The 20,150-nt window shown below is 41.9% G+C and overlaps 1 protein-coding gene across 4 annotated transcripts in view; it reads right to left on the bottom strand.

Moving 5' to 3' along the window:
• Positions 1–20,150, bottom strand: part of DROSHA (drosha ribonuclease III) — a 116,309-nt gene that overhangs the window by 33,750 nt on the left and 62,409 nt on the right. For all 4 annotated transcript variants that reach the window (XM_032222610.1, XM_032222611.1, XM_032222609.1 and 1 more), the window contains 2 exons: positions 17,951–18,050; positions 7,574–7,676 (listed from right to left, as the gene is read on the bottom strand). In XM_032222610.1, the coding sequence (XP_032078501.1) occupies positions 7,574–7,676; positions 17,951–18,050 (203 nt within the window). The remainder of the gene's footprint in view (positions 1–7,573; positions 7,677–17,950; positions 18,051–20,150) is intronic.

Consider the following 20,150-nt stretch of genomic DNA (forward strand, 5'->3'; position numbering starts at 1 on the left):
CTACAATCACTTCACATTGTTAAGTAAGCTCCCCGTTTTTCTTTTACTTGCTGGTAATCATTAGGATCTCATTTCCTAACAGGGCTCCTGCACTAATCTACTTTCTGTTCATTATGCTGCATCTTTCATTTTCTTGTGTTTTATTAGATTGTTCTTCAGCAAGTCATAAAGCTACTGTACTTAATAATCTTGCTATCGCTTATTTTTCTGGCTTTCTTCTTGCTGAAATATGGCTCCTCCCGTTAGATGCTCCAATTCCTGTGACTGTCTCTGCTTGATTCGTCCCCTTCCCCTCTAACCTTGTCATCAGCTAATTAGTGAGACTGCAATAGCTCCTTTACCCATACACATCTGACATCTATTTCTCCATTAAATTTGAGGAAACACCTGGCCACTGTATTTTGTAAAAATCTTGACTTGTATGCTTTCGCTGTCTCTTGGCCTGACTTCTTCTGAACTCTCCCTTGTTCCTCCCTTCTTTCTTCACTGAACCGCTTTGATAATGGGAGTTTTTTTTTTTAAAATATCTACCTTGGTTCTTCCGCTCAATCTCATGCTAGTTTGTTTTGCTTCTTAGATCTCTTTATTACTTTGGCGCCTTCAATTCCTCATTTGATCTCGTTTTCCTTACAGAATTCTAATGAAACTCCACTATTCAATCATCTCATGCTTATGCCCTGCTTCCTATGGTACAAAGATCCTTTCTGTTTTTGAGGAGCATGTCTTCATGACATGTATGTATGTATGTATGCATGTATGTATGTATCAGAGGTGGGTTCTGCCCGGTACGGCTCAGTACGGCTGTTGGAAGAAGCCCCTGCACTTCGTTCTCTCCCCCTGATTTCTTCTGGCTGCGCTCGCGGAGGAAGGAGGCAGGGATGCTGGTCGGTGCTCACTTCCCTTACCGTTCACCACCACCGCCCCTGCGGCCCGCCGGCTTCAGCCCCGCCTGCCCTGCTTAACTGGGTGGCCAGCCGGGAAAGCGGTGAGGGGGCAAGTGCCGGCCAGCATCCCTGCCTCCTTCCTCCAAGAGCCAGGGCGGGCGGCCTCAGGTGCCACCTGGGAAAAGCTCCTCAGAGGCATTACTTCTCAGCCCGAAAGAAGTCAAGTTTGAACCCCCCTGGGGTTTTTTTCTAAAGGGTTAGGGGTACAAGGGTCTTGTAGCTTGACAGATTTAAGACTTGCACACTTCAAATGCCAGTTTCTGAGCCAACATGACTGGAGGAGGAATTCTGGGAGTTAAGTCCACAAATCTTAAAGCTGTCAAGTTTGAACATCCCTGGGTTTTTTTCCTAAAGGGTTAGGGGTGCAAAAGGGTCTTGTAAGCTGAGAGCTTTAAGACGTGCGTGCTTCAAACGCCAGAGTTCCTGAGCCAACATTTTGGTTGCTAAGCAAGAGCGTTGTTAAGTGAGTTTCACCACATTTTACAAGTTGGCCATGCCCACCCAGTCACATGACTGCCAAGCCATGCCCACAAAACAGGCTACGCCCACAGAATAGGTAGTAAAAAAAATTGAAACCCACCTCTGGTATGTATGTATGTAACTACCCATCTCACCAGAGGTAGCTTTCAAAAAATTAGAAGCAAAGGAACAAAAGACAGATACTATGCAATAAAACCATAATATACTACATATCTAGAGTAGAAGGAATAGTTTGATTTCATTTCAATCTCTGAAAAAACTAACAACCAACTAACCCTGTGTTACGTGGGGCTTTATTGGTGATGACTATCCAGTTTCATTTGCATTCACTGAGAGCAAGTGCACAACAAAAGTGTTATACGGGCAGATTATGGAATGCCCCAACTTGTTCTCTCTATTGAATTGTGGGCAGCTTCTAAATGCTCCTTAGTGTCTGCTGGAATTTATTGGAGACACAAGTCAGACACAAGTTAAGACATGAGTTATTATTTCCAGCTCGTTCCTGAAGCAACCTAGATTATCAAATTGATCTACTTTGAAAGTAGTGTGTTCCCTTCTTCTTTATACACAAAACTTCACATATTGATAATCTTGGGTACCATAGAGTCAGATTATATCAGTGTTTCTCAACCTTGGCGACTTTAAGTCCTGTGGACTTCAACTCCCAGAATTCCCCAGCCAGCAAGAGCTGGCTGGGGGATTCTGGGAGTTGAAGTCCACAGGACTTAAAGTTGCCAAGGTTGAGAAACACTGGATTATATGATCAGAACACAGAACCATTTTGGTCAAGCGGCCAAGAAATGCTCCTTTCCACAACAATGTGACACCACAAGTTTGACAACCCTGACCAACAGGCTTCTGGGGGAATGGACATATATGTGACATAGATACATCAAATATCTATTTCTCCAATAGAAGCATCAATCTCTTGGGAGACTTATAGCCCTATGAAATAATGTCATAGATATTGCCATCTATAATTTTTTAAAAAATCAGTAATCCTATTGGAAGATTATACAGCAAATAACAGAAATTATGAGACGTATCCTGAATGTCTCCCTGTCCAAGAAGCTGTTTGCTTCTTAATTGTTAGCTGGTAAAGCCAGCAGGCCATTTCCCATTCACTCCCTGAAACCACCCTGCATTGAATAGGATTATGATAGCTGCACTCCACAGGCGGGTTACTGAAGAATGATAAAGGTAGGCCACTGTTTCTTAATTTTGGCAAATTTAAGATACCATATTTTTCAGAGTATAAGACGCACCCTTTTCCTCAAAAAAGAGGCTGGAAATCTGGGTGCGTCTTATACACTGAATACAGCATTTTTTGCCTCCCCAATCCCTGCCCCCTTCACCAAAATTCCATCCGCCAGTCAGTGCCGTCTGGCGACTACGCGGAGGAGAGCCTTCTCAGTTGCAGCTCCGACACTATGGAACAACCTCCCCGTGGAGATCCGTACCCTCACCACAGTCCAGGCCTTCTGCACAGCCCTCAAGATCTGGCTATCCCGTCAGGCCTGGGGATAGGATTACTCTCACCCCGCCCGAATGTTGAGTGAATGTTGTGTTTTTATGGTTAATTTCTTTTATTCACGTTTCTTTTTCTTTTTAAGTCTTGTCTTGCACTCCCTTCCCTCCATTGTTGTAAGCCGCCCTGAGTCCCCTCAGGGAAAAGGGCGGCATATAAATGTTTAATAAAATCCAAAATCCAAATCCAAATCCAAAATGGCCATGCAGAGCTTTTAGGAGGCTTTCAGGGGCTGGGGAGGACAGAAATGAGCAAACAAAGGCCCGTTTTTTGCTCAATTCCCCCCCCCCAAGGCACACTCTATAAACCTTAGGGCTATCATGCTCTTTTTTTGACCAAAAAAGGGCCCGTTTTTGCAAAAAGTGGACCATTCTTTGCTCCACTCTACAAGCCTTCCAAAGGCTATTCATGCCCTTTTTTGGGGGGGGGGGGAACAGGCCCGTTTTCACATAAAACAGGCCATTTTTGGGAGGTTTGCAGAGTGCAAAAACTTTTTTTAAAAATTTGCCTCTTCAAAACCTTGGTGCGTCTTATACTCCGAAAAATACATGAACTTCAATTCCCAGAATTCCCCAGCCAGAAAAAGACTGCACTCCTAATCTCTATGTAATCATCTTTTCAAATTGGAAGGACGCTTAAGATCTCGTCTGAATTTATATCGCTTATATCTGCACTTCAGGTTGGCCACACTGGTCACAGAGCATCAAGAATGCAAAATAAAGCGGGGGGGGGGGGGAGATGAACAAGAGCCAAATTAGAAGCAAGCAAAACACCATAAAATCCCATACTTAGAATCAGGGAATGGGAATACAAATACTCAACTGATCAAACTTTCAGCGTTTGAGAATTGGATGAAATATATAGAGTAGTAATGAAAAAAAGGGATATTGAGGGATATTGAAATGCTGAGATCAATAAGAATTAGTTCTACAAAAAAAGAGGGAAAAGAAGTTATAATTTAAAAGTTATGTAGAAGAAGAAATAAAGAATTGGGGGAAAAAAAATCAAAGGATGAACCAAGAAGCCAGTTTCAAATGAATCTTGTTCCTCAACTTGAAAACATCCATGGTGAAAAAGATAAAAGAGAGGCAAATTTTTAACTGGAAAGAATGGAAATATAATGATCTTATTTATATGAATACAGTCATTAACAGTAAAACATGAAAGAAAGTTCACAGGAAATAAAGAGAGAGTCAAGAACAAAAGTTATGAAAAGGCATTAGGAAAAAAATGGAAATACTAATGGAGAGAAAGGAATGTTTAGAGAATTAACATCTGGATTTTTGTTTGATTTGGTTTTATTTTAAAAAAATAACACAGTGAGAATACAGAACACACAAAAAGTGCATGTGATTAGCAATATACAGCACATACAAAAGTCCCAAAAGCAAGAAGTTGAATGAGGATTTGGGCATTTATTGAAGAAACGAATAATTAAGACTAAAAACTTTCAGTTACATTAATATGCTTCCCTGCCTTCCTTGAACTGAGGAGAAAGCATATTGGCATAAATGGAGCTGTCCCCATCGGCTACCTTAGTGGTTCTCAATTTTAGCAACTTTAAAATGTACTGCATGGACTTCAACTCCCACAATTGGCATGCTGGGTGGAGAATTTGGGCAACTGAAAAGCATACATGCTTTATGTTGAATACTTGATGTTGCAATGATCAACCTGAAGTGCAGATGTAATCAAAGCCTGAAAGAGTTCTTAGGCATTCTTCAATTCATGGAGATTAGGAATTGCAGTCTTTTTCTGCAAGACTGAAGAAAGACCAGTCTTCTCTACTTCAGCAAGAAAAGTGTGTGTGTGTGAGACACACACAGAGAGAGAGAGAGAGAGAGAGAGAGAGAGAGAGGGAGAGAGAGAGAGAGAGACTAACTGAATTATATCACAGCAGAAGACAGACAGAAGCACGCTGTAAATGCTAAACCTAAAATTAACCCCTAAACCTAAACCTAACCCCCCTAAACCTAACCCTAAACCTAACCCTAAGCCTAACCCTTAACCTAACCCTAAACCTAATCCTAACCCTTAACCTAACCCTAAACCTAACCCTAACCCTAACCCTAACCCTAAACCTAACCCTAAACCTAACCCTTAACCTAACCCTAAACCTAACCCTTACCTTAACTTGAATCGGCTTGCTTTCAAAGCGCTATTTAAAGCGCCCTTCTTTCTCCGCGCTCGCTGTTGTCGCCCTGTTGATGACGTCAGCGATGCGGTTTAATTGGACGCGCTTTAGTCGAGCGCGGTTTTGTTGTGCCACGATATATATGCACACGTACATGTATAAATATATACATATACATACATGTATGTATGTATCTGTGCACAAAGGCATGAATATGTGCACATGCTTTGCATTCTTCTCATAGCTATCTTCTTCTTCTACATCATAAGTATGCTCCCCCTCTGGCCCCCCCCATATGCCAGACATCACCAGTTATCAAGCCCATCCCAAAAGGCCATCAAAACTGGAGAACCACTAACAATCAAACCCATATTTACAGGCCACTCCAAGTTTACCTATCCAGAAATCCCACTGTTTCTCTCAGGTAAGTGGGTAATGGCCTGTAGATGCACATTTCGTGTTCTTCCCCCCCCCTTGAGATATTTTAGTCCTTGTCCCTCTGAAACTCAAAATGTATCATTTGCTCCATTTTCTCTCCTATTATATCTCATTTTGGGATGACATGTCTTTTGATGTTGGAAGACCTGAATCAGTTTTTATTTTTAAATTGCTTCTCAAGATGCATTTGTACTCTCTGGCCCTTCTACCCATTAGCTAATTTCCTTCCATTCCCTTTCTATTATGTCTCCATTCCTTTGCTATTTTTCTTTGTTCGTGAGATTATAAGCCGGCAGACAACACTTGCTGATTTTCCCCTGCTGCATAGCGTTTGTTTTGAAAGCACGTTAGAAATTATATTATTACACATAATAATAAATCTTGAACATTAGGTTCACATCCTAGTAACTGCACACAGGATGGTAGCCTTAGTCCCACCAGGGCAATTTACTTTAAAAACGATTCAGTTCAACATAAATGCTGTCATCATCTCATATTTAACACCTGCTCATACAGCAGAAGTCTAATCTAATCCCTCATTGTTATACAACAAAAGTCTAATCTAATTCTACCTTGCTGGATGAAGTCACAAACAAGGTATAATCTACCTTCCGGCTAACCTTAGAACCAGGAGTTTGACTTTCATCCATTTCATTTTATTTATGAAGTTGAGAAAGAGTTCAGAGTTGAGTGCTTTTCTAGCACGTAACTTCGAAATTTCATTTCTGGCTGATGTAAAAGTGTCCTCATTATGTCTGGGCCAAGCAGGAAACAATTGGCTTAACATCAGTACAGTAAGCATTTAAATAAGTGCCTTGTTTTATACAAATTTGCACAATACTCCCCGTGCTCCGTTTCTAAAAGAGAATTAAATGACCTTAGTTCATTTTTAAGGCCTCTCATCTTGCAATTTCAATAGCAAGTCTTAATATTTATTAGAAGGGGATTTATGAGATACATTGAGCATAGTTAGGATAAGCAAATATAGCTAAATTTATATGTGGACCGAGATGTGATTTTAAATTATTTTTTTAAAGATTTCTGTGGGGAAAATCTACCCACCACCACCCACACCTTTTTTCTTTTCATTTTGAAAATTAAGTTTGGGATCCCCTTTGTAAGGTACATGTATTTCTGCATCAAAATGAATTGAAGATTTTTGGCAACCGCATGGTCAAAATGTGATGGTCTGGGTGACAATGCCGGAAAGAGAAGATTGCTGGTTGGAAAGAGGGGCCAAAGAAGCCATCTTTGTCAAAATTGAACATCCCCGTCAACAGAGCAGGAGGGAGACCACCCCATCTATCTCAGGGGTGTCACGCACAGGCCATGCTCGCCCTAGCTCCGCCAAGGGGGGAAATGTCATGAAACGTCACATGACAGCAACATGACACTGCGAGTTTGATACACGTCATATCCTGTCTACAACATAGCAATTGTAGACTTTGCCGAGGTGGCGCAGTGGTTAAATGCAGCACTGCAGGCTACTTCAGCTGACTGCAGTTCGGCTGTTCAAATCTCACTGGCTCAGGGTTGACTCAGCCTTCCATCCTTCCGAGGTGGGTAAAATGAGGACCCGGATTGTTGTTGGGGGCGATATGCTGACTCTGTAAACGGCTTAGAGAGGGCTGAAAGCCCTATGAAGCGGTATATAAGTCTAACTGCTATTGCTATTACTATTGCTATTTCACTACTCAGGTGACTGTATGGACACAACTAAATCTCCAGGTGACCTCAACAACTCTCTGAAAGAATGCAAATCCTTCTATAAATCCTTCTATTTCCTACCACCCAGTTAGAGCTGAAGAAGCTTCTTGGATGAGTTTACAGAGTCAATATTTTGCTGCCAGCAATCTGGGTCCCCATTTTACCAACCTCAGAAGGATAAAATGCTGAGTCAACCTTGAGCCGGTCAGGATCGAACTGCTGGCAGTCAGGAGAATTAGCCTGCAACGCCGCATTCTAACCACTGCGCCACCACAGCTGTACGATGAAGGCCGACACAGAGCAAACTTACAATACATAGAAGCCACAGCATCGTTTTCTTACCTATCAAGGCTTCAAAGCAGTTGGCCATTGCATGCCGCAGGTCTGATTCTCTGCATAAATCAGGTCCATGAGCATAAAGCATAAAACGATCCAGCTCCAGCTTCTACAAAACAGCGAGACAGGTTATTTTGTTAAATGACAGATGTCTGAAAGAACGTACCATATGCATCACGAAGAAAGACAGGCACAAACAGGATTATGGATGGGTTTCTACAGTGATCATTTTCAGAAAGAAGGTCAAATGGAAAAGATATTGTGAGCCAGAGATATACTTAATTGACCTGTTTGCTTGCACTAATTATTATAATTTGCACAATGTTTTGATGAATGTAGTGGATGCTAAACTGAAACTGGCAGAAATGCTGCATTCATCTCACAAACACTCCAAGCCTCTAAAACGTTTTTAAATGATGGATAACAACATCGTGGGTTGAAATATAATAAATAAAAGCCTACTTTAAATTTGGCTCTTTAAGTCTCCTTTCCTAAGTGCTAATACTCTACGTAAACGATAAATCAAGACAACACTATTGCTACAATATTCCTGATATGCTTAATCTATTTTATAAAGATTTATTTTATTCAGGTGCTCAAAGCAATGTATACATAGATGCCCCTCTTATATTTCCCTCCAAACAAACAATCTTGCCTTGTAAAGAAAGTTCACTAATTGATCCAAAGTCACCCAGAAATGGTTAAATATGGGTCTCCACAACACAAACATTACATTACCAGTTTGTCGGTAAGTGTGGATCTCATTTATCCAGAACACACCTATATGCCTGTCCACAGGTTGATTTGGATGAAGAAATATTACCCCGACGAGCCTGCTCAGGGCCATTTAAATGTCAACACTTTCAGCCTATATATGAATGTCTCCAAAGTCCTTTTAATTTTTTTTTTAAATCAACATTTTCAGCATTTATTTGTAAACGGATAAATTAATTATTGGACAAGATGGGGTAGGCAGAAATCTGGAGTCTTATTTTGGTACCTTCAGGAAAGTGCGAGAGTGGCGATAAAAAACGGCTTGGGAACAAACCTGGAAATTGCAACTGGCAACGCAACGTTCCACGTACTGATCACAATTGTCCTCCCTAGACACGGGGGCAGATCAGAAAGCATATCCTCAAATACGAAACCATGTGCTGAGTCAGCCACCGGATCAGGGGTGAAATTCGAGCGCATCAGACTGGCTCGAGTGAACTGGTAGGGACGATTTGAATCAGTTCCCCGAACCGGTAGAAATCACCCCCGGTTCTCCCATGCTGGGCCGCCCAGTTGCCGCCTCAGTCGGTCCTTCCGGCCGCTCGACCTGCCCACCCAAACCCAATGTTTCTCCCTCCATTCACAGCAGGGCTGCTCCAGCCTGTCCCTTTAAGAGAGCCCCCAGGAGGGAGGGGGCCGGGGTGGACGATAAAGGGAGTAGCAACTCTGCTGTGAATGGAGGGAGCAAAGTTCGGCTTTTGTCTGCCATAGCATTCACTATGAGCCCTTCTTGTGCTCATAGCACACTTTTTTTCCTACTGGGTTCTGTGGGTGTGGCTTGGTGGTGGTGGTCCTGTGACTGAGTGACCACGCCCACTCAGTCGCAGGACCCCCCCCACCACCACCAAGTAACCTGTAGGGAAAAAATTGAATGTCACCCCTGCACCGACTCCTCACCCCAACCACAAGTGTCTTCTCGATAGCTCTCAAACACAAGCAGGATGACTTTGTTAAAGCATCTGGTTTTATGAATGTACGTCTTGCTGCTCAAAGTATCTAATTATTGGTAGATATTTCAACAATCCAAGAATCTGAGCATTAGGAAATAATATTAAATTTACAAGTGTTCTGATTCTGTTCAATATTTGGGGTTAATTATTCCTGAAAAACAATCTTACTTGACAGAGCTGAATAATCAAATTGTATAATGCAGATTAATGGTGATATTAATGGATGATTAAAAGTACCTACTGCATCTGTCCATGAGGAAGAGTAAATGTTGTACTATGAACTAATATCAACTCAAGGTTGGTTTATACTTGGAGAGGAATGTCTGTGATCATTTATTTCCAAACAAATTGGTGCGTTAATTATTAAAGTGTAATGAAACAATCAAACGCCAAGGATCTTCCTTTTCAAAGTTGCGACTTTCATATGAAAATCAGAATGTTAATTTTTCTGATTTTTAATTATATCACTGGGCGTATATATTAACCTCTGTGCTGAAATGAAATGGAAATGACACTGATTTATGTAATGTTATGCAGCCACTTTAGAGCTATTGGCCCCTTTGAAATCTTGGCAAGTGCTTGGTTTTAAATACCAGAAATTCTACTGTACTTCCAGCAGTGAAGTAAGGCAAATGCATTTGAACGATAAATAATAAGAAATTAAAATCTGGTCCCTGTGCCAATGGGAAACTGATCCTTTGAAATAATTTATAATTAAAAATGGGATGGATGGATCTGAAAAGTGGATAAATACCCATAATTAGCTAATAACTCATGATACTTTCCTCTTCCTTTCAGATTATATTCAAACCAGTAAGTAAAGGGGAGAATAATGGCGACTCCTCCTAAATTGATTGCTAATAAATCATGTACAAACCATGATTTAATCCTGGATTTAAATGCGGACCTTAAATTTAGCTGATGAAGCCAGATGGGGGGAGGATGCAACTCACCTCTCCTAATTTTATCTACAATGATAGTTTAACAGGCAAGGATCAAAGGGCAGAGAGCTGATTATTTTGCTCATATACAAAAGTAGCTTTGGACTTGAGGTAATAAAAATTGGCTTAATGTTATCTATAAACCAATCATTGTCTTCCCTTTTAGCATTAACACACATCAAAAAGTTTAATTATCGTTTCATTGAAACACATGTTGCCCATTAAATCTGAGTGTGTGACCACAGTTTGAAGCTGATCTGCATACTGTGCGTCTAAGGGAATTGGATTTATTATGAGGATGGATATTAGTTTGAGCTAAAATCCATTCATTATGGAACCAATAATTCTGATAGAGAAGCAATTAACTGAATGAAATCATATAAATTCACTAAACTATCATTATAACCCGATAGTGGTTGTTTGTAGAACTTGCCAAACCAGAAACAATCAAAACACTTTACGGCTTATTCCTACTTTGCAAATCATGGTTTGCAAGGAATCAGAATTCTCAAATTCTTAAGAAGAAGAAAAAAATCAAATTGTTTGGTAGGAATATAGACAATACCATTGTATTATACGCTTTTATTTGCTGAAAAACATGCATTAAAACACAGAGCACAGGGATAAAAGCAAAATTATAGAACATCATCTTGCTTATGTAGATATATTCTAGTAGTATTTTTTTCTCTCTCTCTCTCAAAAAAAGCAGGCAAACTTTCAAGCATCTCTTTCAAAGATATTGATACCTTACTCCATAGCTCCATCTAGGCTTTCATTTCTTTTGAAATGTAGATTCCTGATTAGAAATCATGTTATCTGGTTATCTTCTTTTTAAATGAAAAGGACTGTGCAATTTATGGTAATTCTGGCCTAGAAAATTTACTGGGCTTCCACTATCATTCATCCATCCATCCTATATAGCAAAAGGTGTTTTAATCATCTGTATTCCCTGAATGCATTAGAAGAGTTCACTCTGCACTTTGTGTGTTTCTATTGATCAGTGTATAGGGACGCGGTGGCTCAGTGGCTAAGACACTGAGCTTGCAGATCAGAAGGGGGTAGTCCAGTGGTTCAAATCCCTAGCGCCGCGTAACCGAGTGAGCTCCCGTTACTTGTCCCAGCTTCTGCCAACCTAGCAGTTTGAAAGCATGTAAAAATGCAAGTAGAAAAATAGGAACCACCTTTGGTGGGAACGGAACGGCATTCCGTGCACCTTCGGCGTTTAGTCATGCCGGCCACGTGACCACGGAGGCGTCTTTGGACAGCACTGGCTCTTCGGCTTTGAAATGGAGATGAGCACCGCCCCCTAGAGTAGGGAACGACTAGCACATACGTGCTTTACCTTTACCTATAGATCAGTGTATTTCATGTTTCACTCCCTAAAAATATTTCATGGAAAAGATTATGTAAGTGAAACATGCAGCTCTAGAATACTAAACAGGGCTGTGCATATTCTGAAAATCATTTGAATCTTGTTAATGTCAACTACCCCCCTCCCATGCATTAAATAAAGACAAATTCTTATGAGATTTTGGTCGAACTCCTCCAAATATGCCTTTACTTTAAGAGTTTACTTTAAGAGTGAACCAGAATGAATAAACTACTTAAAGAAGCAGCACCTTCTCCCCCCCTGAACATTTTCAGCTCCACTACGCATGTGCGGGCACCTCCCACTAGCCAGCTGATTTTTGGGTCTCTGCCATTCATGTGCGGGGGGTTGCGGGGGGGAGTTGCAGCGCACCCCCGTGCCACAGTTTTAGTACCAGGAGTTTTCAGGGAGGCCTGGTAGACCCAAAATGGGATACAAGAGGTGCACGCATGCACGGGGGGAGCATGGGGGGATTGCACACACATGCGCAGGTGGGTGGGGGGGTGTCACACATTCATTGCAGTATGGATGTAAACATGCACATGTGCCGTTTTGGCACGCGGCGACATCACTGACCTAAATTATCTCCAGGAATCAGGCTGGAAAAGGGCTTCTTCCCATCTTTTATCAGCACGGGCATAGAAATAATCTGATTATCCTTCCCCTCTCACTGAGTTTTCATTTCATGTCGTTCTGGAACTTTGTAGGCACAAATCACAGGAAACTAAGTCTCCCCACCTAACACAGAGCTATATGTGAGCTGCGTCAACTTGGAGGATAAATCAATTTTCAGTAGACCAGCAAGTAAAGCATAAAATGACAGAATGATTCTAGTATTCTTTTGAAATCCAGAAAGATAACCAAACCCTCCCACAGCTGGACTGAAGCAACTGTATAAGAGCAGCTAACAAAGGGGGGGGGGGAACCCAGCTCCTCCCAAATATCTCCTTTTGCTATCACTGCATGCTCAGAACGCAAAATAAATCCTAAATATGGGGAACGATGAAACACAACCACCTGAACAACTTCCTATTTACACCCTTGGATCGAGAGGTATAAATCCGGCACGGAGACAAAACATAAAACCTTTCTTCTTCACATTAATGACGCTCGCGACAGTCAGAAAAGAACAGCTTCAGAATAAATGTTCACAAGGATAAAGAGCAATGGCACCTGGCAGAAGGTGGAGAGCGAGAGATGATGATGAAAATTGAGAGAAGGGGACTTAGAGGCATCTAAGAAGCGTAAAGGGAAATCAATGAACTATGTATGTTTGGGAGCATAAGTGACGCTAGTTAAGGGAAAGTAAATTGAAAGATCAATCGAAAACTCTTTCGGTTGTAAGTAAGTCACTTCGACGTTTTCAGTATCATCTAGCATCCCCATAAATTTTTCACAAGGCAGACTCTCGCATTATGCCGGTACTTAGAAGGATTGTTAGTGGGAATAATTTTCAGGCAAACCAAATCGGGACTCAAGGAGAAAGGCCACAATTCAAATTGCTTCCAGAGCAGGAAGAGAGGATCCTTGGTGGCGCAGTGGTTAGAATGCAGTATTCCAGACTAACTGTCAGCCTCTGCCTTGCTGCTGCTTCGGCTGCCATTGAAACGGGGAGGGGGGGGCATGGTATTTGGGAGGGGAATCATTATGTGCTGGAGGAATGTTCTAGGAGCTGTCCTGACCATCTCATTGCGCATGTGGAGGAAGGGAGTTTCCCACCAAGGTTAACTGTCCAGCATTCCATCCTGATGAGGTTTTTTGAAGTTATCTCCCACCTGACAGTTGGGTGCATTATAATTGGACTATGGACTGGGGTACCGAGGTGGCGCAGTGGTTAGGGTGCAGTACTGCAGCCACTTCAGCTGACTGTTATCTGCAGTTCGGCGGTTCTAATCTCACCGGCTCAAGGTTGACTCAGCCTTCCATCCTTCCGAGGTGGGTGAAATGAGGACCCGGATTGTTGTTGGGGGCGATATGCTGACTCTGTAAACCGCTTAGAGAGGGCTGAAAGCCCTATGAAGCGGTATATAAGTCTAACTGCTATTGCTATTGCTACTGCCAAGGGGAGGGGATTGAACTATACATGATATTCATTGCTTTCGCGCCCAATTAACCAGACTCAGCTTTGCTTTGCTACTATTCGTTTGTAATTAGTAAAAGTACACTTGATTTCAACCAAATGGAGTTGAGTGGTTTTCTTTCCTGATTATTAAACGAAGCAGCACCTGACACTAACTCTGCCCACAGCCTGGAGTTTGATCCTGGTTGGCTCAAGGTTGACTCAGCTTTCCATCCTTCCAAGGTCAGTAAAATGAGGACCCAGGTTTTGTGGGGTAATGTACTGACTCTGTAAATTGCTCAGTCTATTGCTATAGTAGCCTAGTAGAAGCTTGCTGGATACAAAATCACCCCATCCAATCCAGCATTCTGTCATACAATAGTAAACCAAATGCATTTAGGAAGACCAGAAATATTTCTCCACCACTGTTGCTTCCCTGTAGCTGGGATATGGGGGATTTTGGCAGCGTTTGAAGAGATACTGAATAGCCATCAGAAAAAAATAAATAAACCTAATCTTTCCTTTATTTAGACATAGAAAATAGGGTTGGGAGAAACCTTGGAGGTCTTCTAGTTAAGCCCCCTGCTCAAGCAGAAGACCCTATCCTAAAGAGATGGTTCTCACCACATCTCATGTCACCAAACTCCAATTCGATGTGTCATGTAAGTCAGTTCTCCTGCTAGTGATTCTGGACCATTGGCTCATTCACTTTCAGAGATAACCTCGATATCTGATATTGTAAACATGGAAGAAAAAAATATCTCTCCTCATGTTCCAAATTCTGCAAATTATGCATCTCTTCATTCAACTTTACTCTCAGCTACAGATCAAGACACTACAATTTTTCCTCACGGGTGACTGTTCTAGGCCTCTAATAATTTTGGTTTCTCTACGCTGCACCTTTTTTTGGTTCCTCAATTATTTTTGAAATGTGCCCACCAGAAATATCATATAATTCCCCCACCCAAAAAAAAAAGTGGGGAAAGGGAGAATGATTCTCCAAAACTGGCTGCTTTAATTCCCTTCCTCATAGCCTTGTGCATGGAATTCTCTCAGGCGCAAAGGACCAGGACTGTTCATTAAGTTGCAGTTCAGAAAGGATTTACTGCTCAGGGCTATTTACAAGAACCTAATCAAGGAAAGTTCAGTTCAAAATTGGTGCCAGATGAGGGTCAGTAGAAATTCAAGACGGGCTGTTCTTGGACCATCTGAGGCAACAGAATGACTCTAAGCTGATGATGTGCTTAACTCTGCCTCTTACAAATTCATTCATGTACACTGTGTTGGTATTTTCACTCCAATTTCAAGGTCTCTTTTCTTTTTTAATTTTAATTTTATTTATACAATCATGTCATCTTTGCAGCACATTTTAAAATCTTTTACACATCTGCTGTGATCTCTTTCCTAAACACTCACTGCTATCTCAACTCCCACTAATATATGTGTGCAAATTTAGACATCAACGTAAATTTCTTTTTGCTTGCTTACGTTGAACTCCATTTGCCATTCTGAGGCCCATTCACTAACTGGCCTATCGATACTGTTTAGCAGCTAAAGCTTCTCTCACTTGCAGCTATAGTGATGGAAAAACTTTACTTAGTAAATTTTCAGGGACTCCTTATAACCGTGACCCGACAAAAGCGCGAACGTCATAAGCGCGCCAACAACACCGCGGTGCTAAAACCGCGATGTCAAAAGCGCGATGACAACAGCGCGACGACAACAGCGCGACGACAACAGTGCGACGATAGAAGCGCGATTTAATTTAAGGTAAGGTTTACGGTTAGGTTTAGGGTTAGGTTTAGGGCTAATTCGTTGCTCATTCGTCACGTGGTTTTGTCACCGCGCTTTAGTCACCGCGGTTTAGTCAGGCACACTTTTGTTGTGCGCGCATTTGTGGTGGAACCCTTATAACAGCCTTTGGCAACTTGATAAATCCAGATTGATAAACCCAACATCCCATCCTGCATAGTCAATTGCCAACTGGGTAATAAAACTTGATTCTGCAATGGGCCAAGCTAGAAGGAACTGCTAATGAAGGCCAGTTATGGAGTTGAGAGCAATACCAATATAACAAAAAAACACCTCACTATAATAAAATATATTGTAATAAAATATACTACACGTATGTATAGTATGTAATATATAAAATTATATACAAAAGTAACCATGCGTATTTGTAGCTCAGGGTTAAATTGCCGTGTCCTTGATTGTTTGCTTGAAGATGTTTCATTATCCAACTAGATACCATCATGACTAGGATGATATTACTTAGAAGGTGAAGAAGAAACAAGATCAGAGAACATCAAGAACTCTGAAGTTCCTTAAAGCATAAGATTAGTAAACAGGCCGGTTGATTACAAATAAGAAATAGTTTTGTTCTTTTTCCCATTCTGTTTTAAGTTGGATCAGTTGTGTCTGCATTACGTGTCAATTGCCCAACCCAACTTTATATTCCAGCACCTCAGCTGGGAGCTTTGAGGGGGCCCCTTCTGAAGGCTGAACCATCAGGCCATCTCATCAATAGGGCACCTGCATAGTTGCTCAAACTCATTTTGGCAGTTCTGACCTTTTCAATTTCATCTATTTAGAGTAGGTTTTGCATTCCAACATTTCATTATGGAAATATTTTACCACTTCCCAAGAACATAATTTAGTCTTATGTGTTTGTGATGAAAACCGACTTTCAGCCACTTCTTACCAAAGACACACCTTCGTTCACAATCACTTTCCACAGGCATAATGGAAATGATTAAGGTCCTTTCAACAGGTTGATAGGCCAGGTCATAAAAATATGAAAAAAGAGCTCAATGCTATTCCTGCAACTTATTGGTTCAGAACACACCTTGATGTCTTCCAGGTATTTTAGATTTTAGAGTCACAAGCAATGGCTAATCAGTTGGGAACAAGATATTAGGAAGATTTTATGTTTTGAATCATAATAGCAATAGCAGTTCGACTTATATACCGCTTCAGAGGGCTTTCAGCCCTCTCTAAGCAGTTTACAGAGTCAGCATATCGCCCCCACAGTCTGGGTCCTCATTTCACCCACCTCGGAAGGATGGAAGGCTGAGTCAACCTTGAGCCGGTGAGATTTGAACCGCCGAACTGCAGATAACAGTCAGCTGAAGTGGCCTGCAGTACTGCACCCTAACCATTGCGCCACCTCGGCTCTTCCACTGCGCCACCTCGGCTCTGAAAGCCTCACCTGCAATTGAGTTCCTTCCATAAGTTCCTATTCATTTTAATAACATGCAGTCTATATTAAGCTCCTTATGATCACTGCAAGATTTCCAAAATACGAAGTGTTTTATCTCCTTTCTGCCCCTAAAGCTAACCAAACCTCTGCAGTCATATTAGAGGTTGAGTCTCATGATTTGAAAGATTGAAGAGCACCAGCTTTAGGCCACTTTCAAAACCTGAAAACGCAAAAGCTAATCTGAATAACAGAAGAGAATAACAGAGATGCAGAGTTGGCAGGAAACCCTTTACCCATGATGGCAAACCAATGGCACGTGTGCCACAGGTGGCAAGCAGAACCCTCTCTGTGGGCACGCCAGCCATTGCCCCAGCCCAGTTCCAGCATGCATGCGCGTGTGCGCCTCCCGCTGGCCATCTGGTCTTCGGGTCTCTGCCATGCATGTACAGGGGTGGGGCGCATGGAGGGGGATGTGCATGCACAAGGGGGCGCATGCACAGATGGGGTGGTCGCATTGCATTTTGGTCCTGGAAGGCCTCCTGTACCAACCTGGAAGTCAAAAATGGGTGAGGGGGGGCGCATACACTGGGGAGCAGGGGAGCACAAGGGATGCACACGCCCTTTAGGCACACAAAAACCAAGAGCCGAGGTGGCGCAGTGTTTAGGGTGCAGTACTGCAACCACTTCAGCTGACTGTTACCTGCAGTTCGGCTGTTCAATTCTCCCTGGCTCAGGGTTGTCTCAGCCTTCCATCCTTCCGAGGTGGGTGAAATGAGGACCCGGATTGTTGTTGGGGGCGATATGCTGACTCTGTAAACCGCTTAGAGAGGGCTGAAAGCCCTATGAAGCGGTATATAAGTCTAACTGCTATTGCTATTGCTAAAAACAAACTGCTCTATACCGTTTTGACAAATGGTTGTCCAATCACTTCTTAAAAACATCCAGTGTGGGAGCATTCATGACTTCTGGAGGCAAGTTGTTACACATATAAAGGCTTTGCAAAAGGACGAGGGATGGGATGAACCAACCGATCAGCCAGGCATTATAGTTATCACTAACCAAGATGCAATAATAACCATATATATATATACCTTAGCCAGCATTGCAAGATGTTGATTCTGAACAATGGCAGTACGGTATGTTGCTAATCCTCCTTCCTCCAAGCTTGGGAACAAATAGTACAGATGGACACTGGGGGAAAAAAAAAGATAATAATCACATAATGATTCATATATTCTCTCCTGCTGATAATATGTTCCCGTCAATGAAATAACAGTTCCAAATGTCCTTCTATCTGATTTCTGCACAGGACGTAGTGTGGATTCCTAAACTCCCCCAGCCTTCAAACTATTTCAACATAGTAGAATAATGGTTTTATTGACAATAGTTTTTTTTTAAAAAAAATACAAAGATGGGCAGACATCATATGATACAATTCTCTCCTAATTTATTTATTTAGTAAATTTACAATCACTCATCTCATATGCATGTTTCTTGATGGCTCACAACTAAAAGAGAATAAGACTCAAAATCACCCAGAGTTAAAAAAACAACAACAAAATATCATAAAAATAGCAATCAGGAAGACTCCCAGGCATTCAAACAAGCCATGACAGGGGCCCATCCTTACTATCAAGATACCAACTCAGTGGTAAAGACAGGTTTATTTTAAGTGCCTTGGGTGAGATTGCAGAGCTGGGCACCACAGCCAGAAAAAAGTCTCCTCCTGACAGATGACCCTTTCTTACCAATGGGGACTAAAGCAGGCCTTTCCTACCAGATATAACAGGATGGGTAGACTTGAAAAGAGATTCTTCCATAAGTAACCCAGCCCCAACTCATGAAGGTCTTTCAAAATAACTAAAGGCACCTCGAATTGCACAAAGCAGAGCTCACATGCCAAATGACCAGCACCAGGAGAAGCTCCCAAATCCTCTTCAAGGGCAGCCCCACCGTAGACCTCTTTGCAGTAATCCATTTGGGACTAGCGCATGGGTGACTGTGAACACCCCCTTCCTCCAGTCCAGGAATGGCTGCTCCAGGGATACAATGCCAAACTATACAAAAGGGCTCCTTGCCACAGCTGCTACCTGCCCATCAAGGAGGAGCTGTGAGTCCACTTGGACTCTCAGATGGCACAGAGGATCTACCCAGGCACGCCAACCTCCTCTAGAAGTTGAGATAGACACAGGAGTTCCAAAGAGCCACAAAGCTATTTGATCTTAGTAAGATTGAGTTGAGGCCTCTTGTTCCTCATCCAGGCTCCAGACATTGAGACAGGACCTCCACTCTATCACTTGGATGGCTCAGAGCAGAGAGATATAATTGGACATTATAGGCATCTGCACGACACTCCACCTTGAACCAATGAATAGCTTCACCCGGCGACTTCATGTAACGGATAAAAAAAAGAGAGAACATCGAGCTGTAGCATCTCACAACAAAGGCCACCGGCTGGCTTCTCTTCCCCTACAAACACTGACCGGAAGCAGCCTTGAAAAAGCAGCACAGCACCCTGCTGCCCAATCCTAATCCTTGCACCCAATCCAGAAGGATGCCATGATCAATGGCATTTAATTCCTGTTCCCTCTCTCTTCCCGGTGAAGTGAGTAGAAAAACAGGTCATGTATTTGGTGTTTTCATCCAATCACTGAAGGAGTGGAAGAAGCCACAGGGAAGTAGCTTTCATATCACTTACTCCAGTAAAATAAGAAGAAGGGTTTCTTTGTTTACTTTTTCATACTTTGTGCTGTCAATAAAACATGAATCTAGGGAGAGAGAGAGAGGAAAGAAGGAAGGAAGGAAGGAAGGAAGGAGGGAGGGAAGGAGGGCGGCAGGGAGGGAGGGAGGAAGGAAAGAAAGAAAGAAAGAAAGAAAGCCCATGATGCATTGTGGCTCTCAGTTCTTTCGTTAAATTCAGGAGTTTTAGTTTTAGAACAATTCTGTAAGGTACTAAAAGCTTCTTTAAAAAAGAATAGAGAGAAATAAATGTTAAAAGAAATAGATAAAATTGATTCTATAAGCGCTTCACTAACCTCACTCATACATTAATTCCTGGAAAAAACTGACTTTAAAACATTTATTCATCCTCTTTGCATGTGTTTATAGAAATGATCGGATGAAAATGTAGAGTTTTAGGGACATGGCCTAGCCAGTAAATGGCCCTGAATCCAATCCCATTATATGGAGATTTATCTGGGAGTATATTTAACCTAATAAATCTATAGTGTGAACCTAAGCAAGGTTGCTCAAAAGAATGACTATATCCGAGAAGGATAAGACCTGTTTCTC

The sequence above is a fragment of the Thamnophis elegans genome, chromosome 8 (genome assembly GCF_009769535.1).
Source record: "Thamnophis elegans isolate rThaEle1 chromosome 8, rThaEle1.pri, whole genome shotgun sequence".
NCBI lineage: Eukaryota > Metazoa > Chordata > Lepidosauria > Squamata > Colubridae > Thamnophis > Thamnophis elegans.